Below are 22,690 nucleotides of genomic sequence, written 5' to 3' on the forward strand. Positions count from 1 at the left end.
ATTTGATTCAGATTTTCTCTCTCTCTCTCTCTCTCTCTCTTTTTCTTTCTTTCTTTCTTTCTTTCTTTCTTTCTTTCATGCCATAACTGTACATGGCACTTTACAAATCAAAGAAGAACTGTCCTCAGGTTTATAATCGAAGACGTGCTACAAAAGGAATAGGGGGTGATGTAGTGTAAAGAGATTAAGTCCAGCAGATACCACTGCTACTTCTTTCTCTCGGTGGTCAGGGCGGTGGCAATTGAGATGGAGAGAGACTTTCTGCGTCTACGTTATTTGGATGCATTATAGTTTTATAATGTTTTAAAATAACATATTCTAAGTATCTTATTTTAGCTGTGTTCAAATAATTTTTAACCTCTACAGACAGCCCCCAAGTTATAAACATCAAACTTACAAAAGGCCCTTAGTTAAGAATGGGAGACAACAGGAAGTGAGAGAAACCTACTCCTCAAAAGGGAAATTCAGTCCTGAAAACATTATTATCCACTGATATTATCCAAGGTATCTTCACTGAAACTTTATCCCCAGTCCTTGTTTCCACAACAAATTCAAATTCAATTATCACAGGGATAGAAATTGAGGTGAAATATTTTGAACAGGGGCACAGACAAAAAATCACCACATTGGCACTCAACCGGTCTTTAGAACAGTCATGAGCCAATTTCAGTCCTCCAGGTGTTTTGGACTTCAACTCCCACGATTCCCAACAGCCTACTGGCTGTTAGGAATTGTGGGAGTTGAAGTCCAAAACACCTGGAGGGCCAAAGTTTGCCCATGACTGCTTTGGAGGGCTGTAAAGCTGGTGTGATTCTTAATTTTATGAACCCAGTATTTTTTAAATTGAGTTTATTGTTCCAGTGACAATATTTTTTGAAGTTACGAATGTTTTAAGTATTTTGTTAATGTTTAGCTTTCAATTTTAGCACTCCATTTTATCTTTGCTTTGGTTTATTGGTTGCTTTGATATGGTAATGTCTATTGTTTTATACATTTAGAAGTCTTTTATGTGGGACATAAACATATTCATTCCAGTTAGTCAGTAAGAATGTCTTGCTTAGTGACATGGCAGAAGGAAGTTATTACTGTTTGAAAGGAAATGACAAGCCCCGCCTTCTCAAAATCACTTGTTAAGTTCAATGAGTTGTCGCAATATATGGCATCCTTATGAATAATTTCTGTAAAATTTGCGTATATTCTATCTAAATGACAAGAAATTCAGACATATGGAAAGGACCCAATGAGGTTATTCTGCTGACAGCCCGCTTTCCATTAAGTTATCTAATAATGGAATAATTTTCCCATTTTCCATGCAACTCTTCAGAGAAGGTTTTCCAGAAGCATGAAAAAATCATTGGAGAAGTTAGGAAGAAACTGCTGTTGCACTAGTAGGTTCTGCTTTCAGGCTATATTTTTCTGTTCTAAGAGATTTACAGTTTCTGAGGAACCTTATTAATAAAGATTAATAAGTCTAAGTATGAAATAAGCTTAACTATGGTATGACGTGACCTGTGGAATGGGCCGGGCTATAGCATAGCAGGTTAACCACCAGCTGCAGTAAATCTTGCCAATCAAAAGGGTGACAGTTGGAAACCTAGGTCAGGGTGAGCTCCTGGCCTTTAGCCCAGCATCTGCCTATTGTTTATTTATTTAAAGCATTTATATTCTGCCCTACTAAGCCCGAAGGGGACTCAGAGCGGAGCATAACATATAAATGCCAAACATTCAATGCTGGGACATAAATAGACTATACACATACATAAACATTAAAATCATTTATCTCGACATTAAAATCCACTGTTTAAAACCGTCTCAATCATCCACATCGAATCTGGCTGGCATGGTAAGGTTTCTTATTGCTGCCTTATTGCACTGTCCCAAAGGCTTGGTCCCACAGCCAAGTTTTTACCATCCTTCTGAAGGACAGGAGGGAGGGCGCTGATCTAATCTCACCAGGAAGGGAGTTCTATAGCTGAGAAGGCCTACCTAGCAGTTTGAAAGCAAAATGTGAGTCGATAAATAGGTACCGCTTAAAAGTGAGAAGGTATTTAAGGCATGTTTAGCCTGAAGAAGAGAAGGCTGAGAGGGGATAGGATAGCCATGTATAAATATGTGAGAGGAAACCACAGGGAGGGAGCAAGCTTGTTTTCTGCTTCCTTGAAGACTAGGATGCGGAACAATGGCTTCAAACTACAAGAAAGGAGATTCTACCTGAACATGAGGAAGAACTTGCTGACTGTGAGAGCCGTTCAGCAGTGGAACTCTCTGCCCCGGAGTGTGGTGGAGGCTCCTTCTTTGGAAGTTTTTAAACAGAGGCTGGATGGCCATCTGTCAGGGGTGATTTGAATGCAATATTCCTGCTTCTTGTCAGGGGGGTTGGACTGGATGGCCCATGAGGTCTCTTCCAACTCTTTGATTCTATGATTCTATGATGCTAAGGCAACCATAAGGAAATGCCGACAATTCGATCAAGGAGGAAGTTTACGAACAAAGCTCTTCAGCAGCATCTCCCCCCCCCCCCCCCCCGGTGGCAGGAACCGAGCACAAGCTTCCAAGATGTCAAAGATGGGAAAAGCCTATATATACACAACTATCTATGTATAATTGTCTGTCTTTTCAGTGTGTAAATGGCATTGAATGTTTGCCATATATGTGTTCTGTGATCCACCCTGAATCCCCTTTCGGGGTAAGAAGGGCAGAATCAAAATGCTGTAAATAAATAATATGGCAAATGTTTAGTAATTATCTAGCCAAGAAAACTTCATTTGAAGGCATTTGCAAATCATGGTTTGAACTTAAAATGATTTGACCTGGCATCACTGTTACTTATGGATGTGTGAAACTGAATGTTGAGATAAATGATGGCAGAGAGACGTTTCCAAACGAATAGCCGCCTGTACATTTGGATGCTTGAACTGGAGACAGTACAAGGCATGTTTTTGTGGGAAAGAACAGATGGCTGTTGAAATTAGTATCTTGTGGCAAATAAAGTATGTTCTCATAAATATCTTGTATTATGGCCATGCCATGTAGCCCTACAGTGGTATTGGCTTCATTCATTCATTCATTCATTCATTGATCCATCTCATTCATTTATATTACCATAAATAAAACTCACTTAACATGAGAAATTCATGAGATTTTCTCGTCCATTCTGTCAAAATGCTTGAATTGTTTTCTTGGAGGGTGCTTTCTTGAAAGAAAAATAGACATTGGGAAAATGAAATATTAGAAGACTAAAAGGATCAAATGCATAACGACTTTCTAGACAATCACAATACAGAGATAGATAAAAATTATGATTTGAAAGACTAGTGCATTCATAAAATTCTAAATACAAGCGACTAAATGCTCTTTTACAGACATAAGTGAAGGTATTGTCAGGATTCCTATACTGTGATTAATGTTTTTGTGATTCACTGGTATAATATTGGACTACTTCATTTCAAGATACTGCAAATTGTTACTTTTTAAATAAATTTTCTTAAAGGAAGAATTCAAAACTTTTGTTCTGTTATCGGAACTGTTTCTGTCACCTGAAAAGATACATGAATAGTTTTCCATCTGCCATTCAAGAGTGAGTGCCTTCAAAACCTGGTCTAGAGGATTGGATACCCTCAGGAATTTGAGTGATGTCAGGATTTTGAGTGAGGGAGGGGAGGTAAAGAAAGTTTCATTGCTGCGTGAGATTTCTGTTAACACAATCCCGCAGTGAGATGTAATTGGGCAAGTCAGGTTTTCCTTAGTTCAACAATAGTGGATTTGGCTGATGTGTGACTAGAGAGACTGGAATTACGGATTGAGCATAGGGCAAATCTAGACTTTGAAGCAAGTTCATGGGCGGCGTGTCCACAAAACATGCATGTCCAATGCATGCTGCAGGACGCATCTAGCCAGAAATTCATCAGGAAGTCCAGAACAAGACTAATAATGCACTGTAGCCAATCAGAATATAAGCCACAGAGGGCTCAAAACCAGGATATACTCTAGATCAGTGGTTCTCAACCTGGGGTCCCCAAATGTTTTTAGCCTTCAACTCCCAGCTGGTAAACTGGCTAGGATTTCTAGGAGATGTAGGCTAAAAACATCTGGGGACCCCAGGTTGAGAATCACTGCTCTAGATTGTCTGCAGCACATCTGTGTACTTCAGCGGATTGGATGAGACCCCCCCCCCCCATTTTCCTGCTGCTGTCTAGCCATGGATACTGCGGTTCCTGGATCTAGTTTCGGTCCATTTTGAACCGATTCCTGGGATATTTTTGTGGGTGCTATACAGTGAAAACAGTTCTTTTTAATCCACTTCCAAACTGGATTACGAGTGTCTGTGTAGAACACCTCTTAGTGTGGGAAATTCAGGTTCAGCTCATAACCTCTGTTTTTACTTGTTGCTTCCTTCAGTATCTATCTATTCTTACCAAGCTTTTTGGCTCAGTCCAAGCAAAGACTGAAACTGCTGAATTATTTTTCCATTCACATAATGATCAGACCTAGTGACTTTGCCAAACCCATGGATTGAAAAAGACAGTGCCATTTTATACACTGCTACAACAATTCAGAGAACTGTCTTTAAATGCCTTTATCTCAGGCTTTGCAGCTCTCCTCAAGTACATTCTGAAATGTAATTTTGATACTTTTAGTTAATGATGTGAGCCCTCATCTTTTTTCATAACTGGTATTGGAGAAGGACAGGAAGGTTAGTGAAGTGGATCATTTTTCAGATAATGCTACAGGAAAATTTCTATCAGTGGAAACGTTTCCCGGCCAGATTGAGGTTTCATTTTTCAATTTAGTAGTTAACAGCTATTTGAATTTGCCACTGAATTACACAAATTACATCTCTCTCTCTCTCTCTCTCTCTATCTATCTATCTATCTATCTATCATTTAAACTTTTAATCATATTATTTACAATTGATTTCATCTGGTGCATATACATATAAAAAACCTTTATATAGTCATATTCATGAATATTGATGTTAACAATTCGATAAGCATATATAATGCATAAATTTACCATTTTTGTGACTGTACCTTTATACATTCTATTTAATTGACTCCCCATTGTCACTCTGGGATAACTAAATAAAGATTAGAAACCTTAACTATATACTTCAGTCCCCAAGTTATGCACAAGATAGGTTCTGTAGGTTCGTTCTTAAGTTGAATTTGTATGCAAGTTGGAACAGGTACATTTTAAAGTGTAACACCAGCCACCCGCACACACGTGCGCGGGCTTTGGATAGCATCGGGAAGGGCTAACATTCCTGTGATGTTAACCCTTCACTATGGGCTTAGCACAGCAGGTCAAACCTCTAAGCTGCAGAAAATCCACCGATCAAAAGGTTGGCAGGGTTGGGGCAAGCCCGGGTTGGGGCAAGTACCTGCTGTCAGCCGCAACTCCCTGCCCACCTAGCAGATTGAAAACAGAAATGTGAGTAGATAAATAGGTACTGCTTTAAGTGGGGCAGTAATAAATGGTGCCCATAAGGACATGCTGGCGATTTGACCAGGAGAATGTCTAAGGACAACAAAGTTCCTTGGCATGGAAGATGGTGTGACAGCCCCCCCCCCCCCCCCGGTGGCCGGAGTCGGGCACAGTCTCTAGATGCCGGAAATGGAAATTCCTTTACTTCTTGTTTATGTACTGTATGTCCTTGTTAATTGTTTAATGGCATTGAATGTTTGCTGTAAATGTGTTCTGTAATCTGCCCTGAGCCCCCTTGGGGAGATAGAGTGGAATATAAATAAAGTATATTATTATGTTTGTTTTGCTGTCTCCGAGATAATTGGATTTTGAAAAATGTGGCTTGTTGTGGAAACAAGGGCTGGTTATAATGCCTCAGTGGAGACACCTTTTCCCCATGATGACTCTTTCAGGAGTGAATTTCCCTTCAGATTGGTAGATTTCTCTCGCTTCCTGTTGCCTCACCCTTGTTTTTAATTATGAGTTGTTTGCAAGTTGGATGTTTGTAACTCAAGGACTGCCCGTACTTTTCTTTATCTGACATTTTCCATTTATATTGATAACTTTTCAAACTCAAGCAGAAATATGAAAAGGAGGTTGTTTTAATTGTCAAAACCTGTTAAGACCCATTTTTTTTCAAATACAATAAAAATGGTGTCCAATTGTTCTGGGGGTTCTATATAGATTTGTCTTTCAATATACCATTTATATTTGATAGTTTTTGGAAACCATTTCTTTTGTAAAGATTGGGTTAGTAACTTAAAATCTGAAATAAATGGGCTATGACTAGATTGTGCAGGGAATCTGATATAAAGTGATAACTTGCGATTAATTCATGACTGGGAGTAAGGATTGCGAGTGGAAAGGTTTAAGAAGCCCTGACTTAGACTTAGTGGCATCATCTTGTGTTGATTTTGATATTCTTCTGCTGCTAATTGTACCTGGGTTTATTGTTTGATCTCATAGCTAATAGTTTATGCAATTATTCAGGGCTTATTATTATTGTGTCTTGTACTTTTTAACATGCGCATGGATCTGCTGGAATGGGCTAACTGCAGTTTGTGAATGAGTTTCATCGCTCTGCTGATGATACCCAGTGCATTATTTCTCTCTCTTTGTCTCCCGCTCTCTTCTAGTATAAAGGAGGTTATAAAAGTCCTGAATTGTTCTTTGGATTCTGTGAGGGGTGGTGGTGCTGTGTGACAATTCCTGGAAAAGCTTTAATGAAAAATGTTTTCTTTCAGAAAAGAAAGATGTGACACAGAGTCTAGAAAATTACACATCAAAATGCCCCGGAACAATGGAATTCATCACGCTTCCAGATGGTTTAAAGCTTCCCCCAGTTCCTTTCACAAAACTTCCCATTGTAAGGTAATCGTCTCTTATATATCAGTAACTTGGAACTTCTCAGGTTTCATTTTTTGCATTGTGGCATCCAGCAAAATCGGCAGTGAACTTCACTGACTAGAGAAAAGAAATGAAAAAGAGGTTGGCCCTTCAAGTTTTCTTCATAGAATCATAGAATTGGAAGGAATCACAAAGGCAATCTCATTCCATATGTGAAGACACAGTGAAGTCTCCCTCAAAAGATGGTCATCCAGCCTCTGCTTAAAAACTTCCAAAGAAGAATATGCCAGAGCCAATGACCTTCAGAGCCAATCTTTCTTCTCTTTTGCAGCAACCTTGCCTCTTTGCCCTCATGCATATAAGCCAAGCCTTCCCATTAAAACCTAGTTCATCTTTGTCCTTTCAAGATTGTTGGGAAATCTCAGCATTTTGACATCTCTTAGTTCATCGGATAATCTTTTCACTCCCTCTGAAGACGCAAGTTCGCAGCTTGCGTGTGATCCTGGATTCATCACTGAGCTTGGAACCCCAAGTTTCGGCGGTGACCAGGGAAGCATTCGCACAGTTAAAACTTGTGTGCCAGCTGCGCCTGTACCTTGGCCATGGTAGTCCACACTCTGGTTACATCCCGTATAGACTACCGCAGTACACTCTATGTGGGGCTGCCTTTGAAGACTGTCCGGAAGCTCAAATGGTCCAACAGACGGCAGCCAGATTGTTAATAGGAGCGGCACTCAGGGAGCATACAACTCCTTTGCTGTGCCAGCTCCACTGGCTGCCGGTCTGCTACTGGGCACAATTCAAAGTGCTGATGTTAGCCTACAAAGCCCTAAATGGTCTGTCCCCATCTAGGGCCTTAAGATTATCTTGGGAGGCCCTTATCTCGATCCCGCCTTCATCACAAATATGGTTGGTGGGGACGAGAGACAGCCTTCTCAGTGGTGGCCTCTTGGCTATGGAACACCCTCCCTAGGGAGATCAGATCAGCTCCCTCCCTCTTAACGTTTCGGAGACAAGTTAAAACATGGTTGTTTGAGCAAGCGTTCATAAATGCAGAGTAACTCATATAGGAAATCGAATGACTCCCTGTACGTTGCGCCAGTAAACAACCTGACTGCTGTCCGTTGGACCATTTGAAACTTCTGACTAGTCTTCAAAGGCAACCCTACGTAGAGCGTGTTGTGGTAATCTGTTCGGGATATAACCAGAGTGTGGACTATGGCCAAGTCTGACTTCCCAAGGTACAGGCACAGCTCCCCTGGCCACCGCTGAGACCTGGGGTTCAAGGCTCAGCAATGAATCCAGGAGAACTTCCAAGCTGTGAACCTGAGTCTTCATGGGAAGTGTAACCCCATCCAACACAGCCTGTGACCCTATTCCCTGTTTGGCCTTGCGACTGACCAGGTGTACCTCTGTCTTGTTTGGATTCAGTCTTACCATGTTATTGGGACATATACTCAAGCTGTTTCCATCACCCATACTTTTATGGTTGGGATCCTTATCATGATTACAATTTGACTCATGGAGACCATGGTAGAGACAATCACTCCAGATATTGGTCCATAGCTTGCTCTCATTCATCCGGATTTAGACATCTAAAGACTATACTTAATTGACCTTTGCTTCTGACAAGAGTGTTGGCACATTCCTTTCTACCAGCTGAAGATTCTTGATTGGGCCTCCAATCCAGCCTATCATTGTCATTCCTACTTGACTGCATCCTTCTTCATCTTGTTGCCAGTGCAAAGTCACTTTTACTCAATTCTATGGATTTCTGCTGCCATTTTCAATTTTTCATTAATCTTGATCAAAGAACCAGGATTTGATGTTTTGAATTCTTCATTTAGAAGTCAGTTTTGAGATTGTAGTTTAGAGGCAGTTCTGCTAACTTGCAGGCCTTTACTGTGCTGATACCTTATTGATGGGCCAGGAATTCAGGGTACTTCCACTTTGCAGGATCCTGCTCTCTTGATACCTCCAATTATGGTTAAAAAACACCATAGATTTACCCTTTCTAGTGCTACACTTTCTTTCTCCACAAATGGTTCCAAGCTTGTGCTTTGAATCAGCCACCTTCAGATGGGTCAAAAAAGAAAACTTAAGTTTCTGTGATATATGTTTTGAAAGTCAGAGACTCACTACCAACATAACAATAGATTTTCCATTCAGGAAATAAGTAATGAAACATAAGCAGTCAAGCGTTGTTGCTGAGCATGCATTTTCTTGGAGCACAGTAGACTATGCATCAGGGCCAATGTCCCAAGTTCAAGTAAGTGTCATTGATATAGTATTGGATCCAGATATAGCAATGCCTAGAGGGGGAAAAAACTCAAGTCAGTTCATGTTAAAATAGATCTGATTTATTTCTGTTGGTTCGAGTATGGATCAATGCTATGTTTATAATAACCTTGCTTGCTTGAAGGAAATTGTAAACTGCTTTTTGTGCATTTAACTTACTTGGAAATTGGAGTGTTGTTATGTTGTACCTTGTTTCCTTTTACACTGCAGGTATCATTTTAATTATCACTGTGAAGTAGAAATTTTCACTTGCTTACAGGCATCCTATCTAAAAACCATTGGTTTATTTAACAGATCTGTCAAGCTCTTAAACCTTCCAGTTAGCCTTCGGCCACAAAAAATGAAAAGCCTGCTGGGTCAGAATATGTCAACTAAAAGTCCTTTTATATATTCTCCAATCATTGCTCACAACCGTGGAGAGGAAAGAAGTAAAAAAATAGGTGAGATCATTATATCGCTTCCTTATTTTCTTTGGAATGCATCCTGTTTTTGTATGTGATATATATCATGATGACTGGCTTGTTGGCTTTCATTTTCCAATTGAATCTAATGGTTTTTGTCAGTTTTAGGATCAATATGCGATTCCCTCCTCTTGATTACAAAACTGATTAGATAACTTGATGCAGGCACTTTCACATTCATATTTACTGTTTCCATTTATGGAGTCTGCTACTAAAAGTAGTTTACTTTTTATGGCATCAATCATAAGGGCTGCAGGAGTACCTAATAAAACATTTTCTTTTAGTACTTCTGGAAAATTAAGGACCAAGTAGTTACTGATTTGCTGTGATCAGTAGCATAATTCAGCATTTTTAGTTCAAAATGGAGCTATGTGGAAACCAACATTCTTTGATCATTCTTAATGCTTTGCTAAAGGCAAAAAGATTCTTTGTTGAATCTGAAGGCAATAAACACAAGTGATGATAATGCAAGAAAGAAAATTATTTACAAAAGCAGGCATGATAGAAGCATAGAAAAGAAAGACTCAGCAAACAAGTGTTCCACTTTCTGTTGCTGGGAACCCTTTGAATCAGCAACAAGGATGACCTCAGTGGTTATGCAGCACTATATCTAGATCTCAGTCTCCATTGACCGAGGCCCCATCCACACAACTGAATAAAATCCCACATTGTCCTCTTTGAACTGGAATATATCGCAGTGTGGACTCAGATAACCCAGTTCAAAGCAGATACTGAGGGATTTTCTGCCTTGATATTCTTATTGGAAATTCCATCACTTACTGAAAATATCTGCACCCTAATCTTATTAAAAAGATAAAAATGATGTCACATCCATTTGGCAAATGTGAATTTCCATCAACATGTGGAGACCACCTTCTGAAAACCACTAGTCAAAAAAAGCATGACCTTGTTAGAAGTCAACTCTTTGAACAAGTGATATTCATAAGTATTCATATAATGGCACATCAAATATATACAATAAAAAGCTTAAAAGCAAATATTCAATCCCAACCAAAGTGGGCTGATGACATATCAATTAAACAATCAATTTCACAATTCAATAAAAATACAGTAAAACATCTTAAGAGTAAAAATTTAATTCCAACCAAAGTAGGCAGATGGAAGCAGCAGGCAACAAGCAAGGTGGCGGAACCCTGAAAATGAGGACCCACACAGGTGATCCAATATCTGGATTATGGGCGGCATGGCCATTAAAGTAGCTGCATGGCCACACAATGGGGGCCATGTTATCTCCTTGGAGCCTCCTGGATCATCTGGCTGGAATGAGGGTATGGCTGCAGGTCTCCTTATGGGTAGGCAGCAAAGCTTGATGGCAAATACTCAGACCCCAGGGTCTCCCCTGCAGAAGGGCCCAACAAAGCTTATACCTTATATGTTGCTCAGAATATTTTTCTAATTAATTCCATCTGTTTTGACTGGTATTCTGACATGTCAAATATCTCCCCATAATTTCATAAGACAATAGAAGGGGAGTAAAAGTCAACCATCTGACCTTTACTCCCACATGTCAAGGCTCCCAATCAGTACCTAACCTTGAATAAAAAAAAACTGCTCTCTTAAAAGAGAACTTCACCTCTTTAGGGCTTTTAGAGGGCACAGAAAGGGAAAAAAATATACTTGAAAAAGTGATGCTACTGTGTATACCACCTAGTTTGCCTCCTTGAGATGACAACATTTTTCTGCAATGTTTCCACTTCACTAAACTTAAGAAAAACCCAAAAGACTATACTAATCCAGGAAGAAATGGATGCAGTGAGGGGATAAAAGTGAAGACAGAGAGAAGACTGAAAAACAACCAGAGAACACGTATCCCAGGATTAAGTACGGTATAAGATCCTCACAAATTTTGTTGTGTTCTCATTACTTTCTTTTTCCTCATCACGAAGACATTTTCCTGTTTTTCTCTATACCAAGGCCTTGTCACCACAGCAACCATTTACCATTTACCTTATCCAAAAACCCCAGCTTATAAATCTCCATCTTTTCTTCTCTCTCTCTCTCTCTCTCCTAGTTCATCTTTGCAAAGCTATCTTTGCAAATTCAAGATAGCTTGCAGCATAGATTAAAAGAAAGTACAGGTAAAAAACAATTCTTATACAAGAAAAATTAAATCAGCTCATTATGGCAGCACTAAAAACATCTTTAAAAGCATTGAAAAACATAGACATGGCAACGATTTTTAAATGTTTGAAAGAATGTCATTTGAAAGATGGAGCAAGCTTGTTTCCTTCTTCTCTTGTGACGAGGATATGGAGCAGTGGGTTTGTATTACAGGACAAACATTAGGAAGAGCTTCCTGACAGTCGGAGGTGCTTTACTGGAATAGCCTGCCTTGGAGTGGCAAAGTGTCCTTCTCTGAGGTTTCTAAACAGAGATTGGGGCTCTGTCTGCCTTTGTTATAGCATGGAGTTGGACTTGGATGGCCCTTGGGATCTCTTCCAGTTCTATGATTCCATGAAATGTAACTATGAGAGTAAAAGTACAGCAAACAGACCCCCTTTAAAAGACTCTTCCGCAACAGCTAGGTCAACATCAAAGACTGGCCTGTCCATAGGTAGATAGAGAGTTGAAAGGGTACCTGTTTAGCCCCCTATTGAAGAGACTTCAACATCCTGGAAGAAGACAGGAATCTTTGATGTATCCTCATCAAATACACTTGTGGCAGCTGTGTGAACAAGAGAAAGTATTGCTCGGGGAATCTTAAAACTCGGGAAGGTTTGAATAGGGAGATAAAACATTTTAGATAATCTGGACCTAAGCTGTGGAGGTCTTTATAGTTCATAACCAGCCATGCATGGAAATATGCCTGTAGTCATAAAACTGTTGCACAAGGGAGCTCTTTGTCCTTTGTAACAAGCCCTGGTCATCAGCCCAGTTGCAGCATTTTGGACCCACTGACATTTCCAAACAGCTGTCAAAGATAGCCTTACATAAAGTGCAGTGCAACTGGATATAATTGATGCATGCACCACAGTAACCAGATCTGACCATCAAGAACAGTTGCAGCTGGTGACTGTGCAAATTCACCCCTAGCCATCACTGAAACCTGGGCATCCAGGCAGGGCGATAAGTTCAGGAGTATACCTGAGCTGCAATTCTGAGATTTCAGGGGGCGTGTAACCCCATCCCACACAGGGTGAACCCTTCCCTGAAAGAACCCTTTGTCTTTCAAATGACCAGAAACACTTCTGTCTTGTCTGGATTAAGCTTCAGTTTGCTTGCCCTCATCCAGTCCACTAGTGACAGCAGATGCTGGTTTAGGTCCATAATAACCTCCTCAGAATTAAATGGAAGGAGGAAAAAAAGTCAGCAGTGCTATATAGGTACCATTTTGTTTTTTCTAATTCTGTAAATCTATAGTGCTGTTTCCCAGTACTTTGGACCTGTTGCACTCCAGGCCTGGAAACACCAATGACCACCACCACAGAAGAGTCTGGAAATATAAGCAAACCGTTTATTGTAAAACACATTAAAAGCATATAAAAGCAGGAATGAGAAAGGAAGATATAGAATCCAAAAGGATGGAGCAACAGGTTATAACCAAACAATAATCCAAATGTCGCATAAAGTTCCAGAGATGACAACGTCCAAGAATAGCCAAAAATTGCAGGCACAGCATAAGTCCACAAGCAAAAGGGTATTACTAGTAAAACTTGAACAGGAGTACATGAACTGGAACATAGAAACTCCTAGGATTGAAATCCAAAACCAAGGCATGACTTGAACCAAGAACACACTCTTCTCACTCTAACACTGTGTTGCCTGACCTGCCTTTAAGGTAAACAACTTGTTGTTTAATAGATACTCATGAAAGCATTATGTCTTCCGTGAATTTTCTCCACAACTTTCCCATGTAATCTCTCAGCCCGGCGCAATCTATTTTTGGCTTTGATTTGTAAACAAAGACTTTTGTTGATCTCCGTAGCTACAGGTGGTTTCTCCTGGGAACCCTCCTTATCACTCAGCTATTTGCTGGATTCCTTATCTGCTGTTACTTCTTTGGCTCCTTGGACTGACCTTAAGCCCTTTGGTTTCCGAGTCAGTTTTCACACAGAGACATCATTTCCGAGATCTTAATTTCCCAGACTTGAGCCACAGGAAAGTCCACAATCCTTTATATCATCAGTTAAACTATCAGACTCTGGCTAATCTACAACAGGACCTTCAAAATAGGGCCTAATTGCTCAACGGGGCCTCTCTTCAAACTGGAGATGCCTGAAAGAAAACATAACTGTACTTCATTTACAGTTTTACATTTTTTGTCCTATAAAACTGCCCCTGGGAGGCCTTGCCTGGAAAGCAGTATAGATAATAATTTTAAATGAACAAGTAAGTTAATAAAAAGCTTTAGAATCATTGTGTTGAAATTTGATTATTCCCTATCACATAAAATCCTAGATGTATATTCAAGGCTGGGCTGCATTTTTTTAAAAAAAAAACTGTTTAAGATCTTTCTGATCTCAGTCCTTATTTGATTATAACATCTCCTCTCAGTATATAAGCAACATTAGACTGTAATTGTTAATTTTCCTTTTGAAAAGGGGATCAAACCATAATAAAAAGATCTTCAGAGCAAGATGTTTTGCTTGCCAGTCTGTTAGAATTTGACATATCCTTTTATTCCCATCACCTGATGCTTCTGCCTTATCATTATGAGTTGCATCACAATTTTAGCTGAGCAGCCTTGGGAATAAACATTTTTGGACTCCGATGAGTTTCCAGCAGCCAGATAATTTTAAAAACATCCATAAGATTCCAATGATTGGTTTGTCTTACTACAATATCACTAAGTGTGTATACCTGCAAATAGAAACTCATGTCCTATTGTGCACACCATGGTTTCATAATGGATGAATTGTACACAAAAACTCTGTGTAAACAACATAGGTTATGAAACATTTATGACAGTGTAAGTCAAAATCAAGTGTTTATGGCCAGAAATGCTGAAATGTAGAAGCTTATTATTCTTTTCACTTAAGATGTCTGGAATGGTCTTGTTGAGTAAATATCAGTGTGATATCATTATACCAGATGTAGTGCTATGACATGACAACAAACAGAACTACATCAGTAAGTTCTTTCACTATTAAGTGAAGGGGAGCAACCAGCAATCATTGGGGGTGAGAAGAATAATCATCTAACGCTGAATCAGTTTCAAGAAATGTGTGATTATTTTTGAAAAATATGAAATTAACTCAGTACATTGATTACTTTTACATAGATTTTCAGTGGGTCCAGGGAGATGTTTGTGAGGTTCAGCTGATGGTGTACAATCCAATGCCATTTGAACTTCGGGTAGAAAATATGGTATGTTTCAAATGCTTACTTAACTGAAACTGTATTATCGTTAACTGTTTCTCGGATTGCAAACATAATGTGCATGTGTTGAGGGTGATTATCTAAAGTGGTAGGGGGAGCTGTAGAATTTTCCCCTGGCCCATTTGAGATCTCTTCAAAGGGACTGAAAGCTGATATGCCTTGTATCTCAGACTAGTTCAGTGTTTCTCAACCTTCCTAATGCTGTGACCCCTTAATACAGATCCTCATGTTGTGGTGACCCCCAATCATAACATTATTTTCGTTGCTACTTCATAACTGTAATTTTGCTACTTGTTATGAATCATAACGTAAGTATCTGATATGCAGGATGTATTTTCATTGACTAGGCCAAATTTGGCACCCCATACCGGGGAGGGGGGGGGAGGTTAATTTTGTCATTTGGGAGTTGTAGTTGCTGGGATTTGTAGTTCACCTACAATCAAAGAGCACTTCAATGATGGAATTGAACCAAACTTGGAACAGAACTCCCATGATCAACAAGACAGTTTGGGTGGGCATTGACCTTGAGTTTTGGAGTTATAGTTCACCTATATCCAGAGAGCACTGTGGACTCAAACAATTATAGATCTGGGCCAAACTTGGCAGGAATGCTCAGTATGCCCAAATTTGAACACTGGTGGAATTTGGGGAAAATAGATCTTGACATTTGGGAGTTGTAGTTGTTGGGATTTATAGTTCACTTACAATCAAATCCGGCAAACATTCAATATCGCACAGGTAAACAATAAAACACATCTCATAAAAATATAAACAATCTAAGAATATAAGCAATTAAAATTCATAACAATCTATCAAACAGATAAAAACATGAGCATACTTTGCCACAGTTGTGCAACTTGTGACCACCAGTTATTGTTGCATACCAAATCCCATTACTATTTCTGCAATGATTTTGATTTCAGTAATCATTTCCTTTTGTCAGTACCACATGTAATCCCTCTCAGTTTCATTTAGTGAGTCCAAGTTCCAATATGTTATGGAAAAAGAACTAAAGTAGTACCTCCATTCTCCAGCTAATGCACATTTTCCTAAACTCCTGTTGTCATCTTCCTGAAATTACAACAAATATTTGAAGTCACAACTGTAAGAAGGAGATAAGGGCAGATGAAATCACTCTCCAACATGCTTTATCGGATACTTTAAGAATTTTATTTTGTTGATATAAGTGTGCCTTTGGGTCTCCTGTTGGCCTATAGCGGCCCATGAGTTTCATAGGGTTTTCTTAGGCAAGGAAGATTCTGAGATGGTTTGCCAGTTCGTTCCTCTGAAATGAACGAACAGCCCTTGGCATTTCTCAGTGATCTTCTATCCAAGTACTAAGCAGGTCAGGCCCTGCTTCGCTTCCAAGATCACACAGAACCTGGTGCCTTTAGGACATTTCAGCTATCAATATTCATACTAACCTTAATTGCCAAATATTATACACTCTAGAGGGCAGTGTGGGACAAAAATCTTGTTCAGTTGTTCTGATAAGAATATTGAGCACTCTATTTCTTATTAGATCTGTTTTCACTTTAGTATGCTATTTCAGTGGTGTTTAAGTTTTTCCTGTTCTCCAAAGTATTTGTTAATATGCTTCATTTTCTGGCACAAGTAGTAAATGGTAATTTCCTTCTCAGATATTTTTACACAGGATTTCCTATGTACTGATCCATGTATTCACATGTTCTGTGTCTGACAATACTCTACATCTCATTTCAGTTTATGTGCTTTGAATCTTGTCAGGATCCATATATTTACATGTGGTGTAAATCAGAGTTTCTAAAGCATCATTTGTATAAAGGCAACAATCAATTTCCCTCTTTTTATTACAATAGAAGGTTCAACTATTTTAGTTGCTCATTCAGTAGTGGTTACAACATGTTCTGTTGCAGAACAAGTTGGTTTTATGTTGGCTTTGCAAGATTTTTTCCTATAATATTTAGTTATGCTGATGGAGTTGCTTTTCATGATGTTGTGAAAGTACGAATCGCGTAATGCTAGCTGATAGTAAATGAATATTTTCAAAGGTGAAACTATACTGATAATACAGTATCACGTTTGTGACTGGTTTCACCTTTTATTATTGTCACACACTCTCTCACGAAGATGTATCAGAGTATTTGTTCAAGTCAGAAGTGTTTCACACCAAATATAGATGTATGAAATATATTTATACATCTTTTTTAGAAAAATGTTTTGAAGATAACAAACAAATTATAACCACAAATAAAATATAACAAGGTGCAAGCTAACAACGATTATAGTCAATCCTTAAATTTTAAAAATGCAGAAGTACCTGCGTTTCTGTTACTAGCAGCTCAGAGCTATAATAATAATCATCATCATCCTCATCCTCATCATCATCATCATTATCATCATCATCATCAACAACAACAACAATCACAACAAATGCACATAGCATCACATAATAAAATTGTTAAAATTTATAAAACATAAATACTTGTGGATAAAACTGGCTGTCATCAATTAACAAACTAAACTGTCAGAGTGAATAATCAGTCCTTCCATCACCCATTTCAGTCTACTTAAGGTCAAAGGCCCATTTAAAAAGCCATGTTTTTAGCCTAGATCGAAAGGTTTTGAGAATGGGGGCTAACCTAATCTCTCTGGGGAGGGGAGCATTCCAGAGCTGGCGAGCCACCACTGAGAAGGCCCTCCCTCTCATCCCAACCGACCATATTTGAGATGGTGGTGGGTCTGAGAGAAGGGCCCCCTTGGTAGATCTCAGAGCCCGTGCCGGTTCATAAAAGGAGATGCGGTCTCGAAGATAGGTTGGACCTGAAGCATAAAGACTTTAGTATTAACACTAACATATCAGAATTCACATAGAAAATAAGCTAACATTACTTATTGTAGTGAATACTATGGAAATAGTTATTATATTAATAATAACTAATGCATAAGTAGCATCACTTTTCAATTTTTTAAAAAATTGCCCCAAATTATTGGAATTATTAAATTGCATGTAATTATTAGAATTATGAGAATTACTGTTTCCACAAACACACTATAAAATAATATGATGCTTCAACTATTTCTTCCTTGTTAACGTGGTTACTTAATGGTTAAAATAATTTAGACCTAACTAATTATTTTAATTGTCTTGATTAAATGCATAATTTATTGTTTCATTTACATTATTGTCACATGCCTGCTGTTAATGTAAGCTAAATAGACTCTTCTTCGGCTCTGTTTCAGGGCCTTCTGACAAGTGGAGTGGAGTTTGAATCCCTCCCTGCAGCTCTCTCTTTACCAGCCGAATCTGGTCTCTATCCGGTAACACTTGTTGGTGTTCCTCAGTCTGCAGGACAGATCACCATTAATGGTAAATCTTATAACTATTTTCTTTGGATTTCTCTGGAATGAAAATCGTAGACTTCTGTGAACTATTGTAAATGTTATTGTTATATGATGGTCACTCCTGCTGTGTTTGAATGTGTGTAAGAGAGAACAAGAATCTACCTAGTTACCTTACTACAGTTCTACTCAGCCATGCAGGGGTTGCCAATAAAAGGAAAATAGTGATGCATTGTTATGCAGTATTTATTCTTAATTTTATTTGGTTTTGCTTTAAATATAGATTGAATAAATTGATCTGGCAAGAGAATATTGAAATAACCCAATTGCCTTTGAAACTGACAAAGACATTTCAGGTTCAAATCTTGTTCCTCAAGAAAAACTTGTTAACTATCACTGGAAAGGATAAAATAAGAAGCTTAGGTTTTGTTTGTTTTTTTAAGAGAAAGTTAGAATCTTTTTTTAGCTAGTGTGTGACTGGACCCAAAAAAATCCCTATTTCTATGGCTTCTTGCAGACAGACATGCTGGGTGTAGATTTTGGGTTGTGCAGGAATCACAGAAAGAGAATGCAGAAGAAATGAGTGTGTGGCAGCAGTTTATCCCATGGTTATCTATGAGATCATTTGAGGCAAAATGTATCCCAATGAGAATCTGTGAGAATCAGATTTGTAGCATTGGTAGATTGAATGTTATGCAAGCCCAAGATTTCCATCAATGTTGATATTATGTGTCCATTTGCCCAGTTTCCTTGAATTGGGTTGATGAGGATTACTGACTAGGGTTGTTTGTGGGACCGTTTTCCTTCGGTACATCTATTTTTCCTTCAGGAGCATGTAATGGGAGGGCACCTCCCAGTACGAAAATCAGTTCGACACAAAAGCAAGTGGGAAGTGATCCTGGCTCCTCGCCTGCTTTTCATTAGCACGTGGTGCTCCAAGCCTCCCTGCCTTGGAATGAGTACATGGGTGGCATGCAGGCCCAGAAAGCACACATGCCTGCCTGCAGCCAAGCGCTTCCTTTAGCGTAAGAATGAGAACTTGCCTCCTTGCCTTAGAAACAGTGCTTACGTGTGTGGCGTGCAGGCCCAGAAAGCATGCATGCCTGCCTGCAGTCAAGCACCACCTCTAGAGTAAGAATGAGAACTTGCCTCCTTGCCTTGGAAAGAGAGAGTGTGTGTGGTGTGTTAGCCCAGAAAGCATGCATGCCTGCCTGCAGTCAAGCACCTCCTCTGGAGTAAGAATGAAAACTTGCCTCCTTGTCTTGGAAAGAGTGCGTACATGTGTGTTGTGCAGGCCCAGAAAGCACGCACGCCTGCCTACAGCCAAGCACCTTTCCTCTAGAGTAGAAACAGGCAAGAAGCCTCTTTAAACTGACTTTTTAAAAACTGACTTTTTTGTAATTTGTATGATCTGTATTTTAATGTATTTTATGTTGATGATGTATATTTGTTTTGATCTTATTGTATTGAATCCTCTGTTGTTAGCCGGCCTGAGTCCCTCTCCGGAGGTTGAGAAGACCGGGTTATAAAAAACTCTAAATTTAAAGTATGCACATGCCTGCAGCTGAGCGCCTCTGCTCTAGATTAAAACACTTTAAATGCCTAAAATAGTGGGCCGATAGAAAATGGATCTTTTGGTACCCTAGAGCAAAAACAGATATCTGCCTTCCCTGCCTTGTTGTGTAAGCCTCCCTGAGTCCCCCTCGGGGTGAGAAGGGCGGGGTATAAGCGACTGTAATAAATAAATAATAAATTTCAGGAGACTCCCAAAAAATGGATTGAAGTCCCCACCGAAAGCCGGGACATGAAATGGGTAAAGGTTTACTCCGAATGCATAACCCTATTACCGACTGCAACTCAATATAGGGTTCATGTTCATCTTTGTTTTAGATGTTGTCAAAGGCAGTCCCTAATTTAAAGACTGTTATTATTTTTGGCCTATATAATGAGAAAAATCCCTGAAAAATAAAGTATTCCGTTAATGTACCTTCTTTTTCAGGTTGATTTTGCTGCCAAAGAGGCAAGAATGCCTTTCACCCAATTTGATTATTTTTTGTTAATGCCTTCCAAAAATGTATCCACATGTCTTTTTAAATAGATGGCTTTTTAAAAAAAGAAATAATTTATTTTAAAAGAGTATACTAGAGCTGTTCTCCTCCAGATGTTTTGGACTTCAGCTCTCACAATTCCTAGCGGCTGGTAAGCTCGCTAGGGTTTCTGGGACCTGAAGTTCAAAACATCTGGAGGAGCACAGTTTGAGAAAAACTGGTCTAGAGTTACTTAGTAATATTCAATCCCTTGATACTTCCCAAATATGATGGAAAGATACCTGATTATAGTAGCAGCAAATCTTTACAGCAACAGGGATGTGGGGATATGAGCTAGTGCTGTTGAGGTCAGAGCACCTGATCTATGTTCTTGAGCTCTGGGTCTGTGGATGTTGTAATGACAAATAGGACTTCATATCCACTTGGGGAATTTCTGAACAATTGTATAAACAATTGCTATGTTACAATTTGGAATTGTTGATAGGCAGTCACTAATTGTATCTTAGCTGACTGATGAATAGGACCCAAGTGAATTGCTGGTGTGCGAAGGCTAAAACTTACTCATTTTTCATAAACCACGGAACAACCTTTATTTCTAACACCTTTAGCTAAAGTGAGACTCGCATTTATCTCTCTTCTTGACAGGCTATCACACTTCAGTCTTTGGAGTCTTCAGTGATTGCCTTCTGGATAAATTACCAGGAATAAAGACAAATGGTTGTACAGTGGAAGTAATTCCGGCTTTACCTAGATTACAGATCAGTACTTCATTGCCAAGGTAAGGATCCCGAGTGTTCATTTTCTGTGCCCATTGAATGAATCCGTGTTTTTGAATGTCAAGCATGTATATGCTGCTATTCTTTATCAATATCCAAAGTGACTTTGCGGTGCGCCATGATTGGATTCCATTATAAAAGTAAGGATCTTTCCGATTTAACATGTGTAGAAGGTATTGGAAGATTCTGCTATTGTTACAAATAGTATCAGTTGAAGGCAATCCCATGGAGTCCTATCTTGGTTCAGAATAGCATCAATTCCAGGCACATCTGATACAAAAGGGAATTCAATTTTAAAAGGGGGAAACTTGTTAGCAGCTCCAACTTGTTGGCAGCATATTTGGGCAATGTTTTACTGAAAGGAGGGAGCAGAGATTAGACCAAATGAGCTTTTATGAAGAACAGCAGATCTGATGTTTCCAGCGAGAATTTTAGGTCTCCTAATGTTTCGCATTAGGACATTTCTACAATTACACATCAGATACGTTGGAAAAGCCATTATAGAATAGGTCTTCTACAAGATCCGAGACAAACTAGGATGATGAATTCAGGACAAACTGTGGAACAGAGGAGTACCACTCACAGAACAAAAGAAACTGGTTGTAGCGATGAACATACGTCTCCACAAATGCAGAGGTAATTCATTATAGGGAGAATAATAAAAGAAAGCTCGAAGTCACACCATAAGTTATTTGGAACTGAAAGTAGTAAGACTGGCACTGCTCGGGCTCTCCCAGTGATACTGGGACAGGATGTACAGATTCATGTGGACAACATGACTATAACATTGTATACCAATAACCAAGAAGGGTTGAGATCAATACAAGTAGACAGAAATCAATGAAGTCACTAACATTATATTTGAAAGACTATTCAAAGCAGGCACAAAATCTATCTGAGAGAATGGGCTTTACATCAGAAAGAGTTTGTTGAGATGCAGAAGGTTTTAGCTCCTTTTCAAGTAGGTTTTTTTTGTTTACTTCTGCAGAAAATTGCAAAATAAACAGATATGTTTCCTTAGATGAGAACAAAGGCGCAGAACAGCAAGATGCATTAATGGTGGCATGGCCACCAAGCAGGCCCGTAGCCAGGATTTCGTTTCGGGAGGGGCTAAAAAAATTTCAGGGGGGGGGTTTGGGGGGGGCTGAGTTTCGGGGGGGGGGGCTGAGTCTGAGTGAAAGAAGGTCTAGCCTAGCAAACCTTTTGTATCATTACCCCAATACCCCCATACATATGGGATATATTGAGAATGGTGATCAAATCATGATATTAATAAACATAACAGTTTAAATAATGCACCAGTAAGGCCTTTTCGCGAACCACCATGAGAATTTGGGGGGGGGGGCTGAAGCCCCCCGAGCCCCTCCCCTGGCTACATGCCTGCCACCAAGTCTCATTTATGTGGTTCCACCCCCACCAATAATTCAGAACTACGCTCTATTAAAAGTATGATTGGAATAGGCAAAACTAGAACTGATTGATTGTGCCATATTGACTGAAACATCCTTGGTTTCCATTATTGATGCAGATGTCCATTGAGAAGCCAGATTTTATTTTATTTTATTTATTTATTTCTTGCATTTATTAACCGCCGCTCTCAGCCCTAGGGCGACTCGTGGCGGTGTACAGCACATAA

At 39.3% G+C, this 22,690-nt stretch overlaps 1 protein-coding gene across 2 annotated transcripts in view; it reads left to right on the plus strand.

Moving 5' to 3' along the window:
- TRAPPC9 (trafficking protein particle complex subunit 9) overlaps positions 1-22,690 on the plus strand; it is a 334,050-nt gene that overhangs the window by 39,489 nt on the left and 271,871 nt on the right. For both annotated transcript variants that reach the window (XM_067467261.1, XM_067467262.1), the window contains 5 exons: positions 6,708-6,834; positions 9,403-9,548; positions 14,812-14,897; positions 18,132-18,258; positions 20,924-21,056. In XM_067467261.1, coding sequence (XP_067323362.1) covers positions 6,708-6,834; positions 9,403-9,548; positions 14,812-14,897; positions 18,132-18,258; positions 20,924-21,056 — 619 coding nt within the window. The remainder of the gene's footprint in view (positions 1-6,707; positions 6,835-9,402; positions 9,549-14,811; positions 14,898-18,131; positions 18,259-20,923; positions 21,057-22,690) is intronic.

This window comes from Anolis sagrei, chromosome 4, assembly GCF_037176765.1.
Source record: "Anolis sagrei isolate rAnoSag1 chromosome 4, rAnoSag1.mat, whole genome shotgun sequence".
Taxonomy (NCBI): Eukaryota; Metazoa; Chordata; class Lepidosauria; order Squamata; family Dactyloidae; genus Anolis; species Anolis sagrei.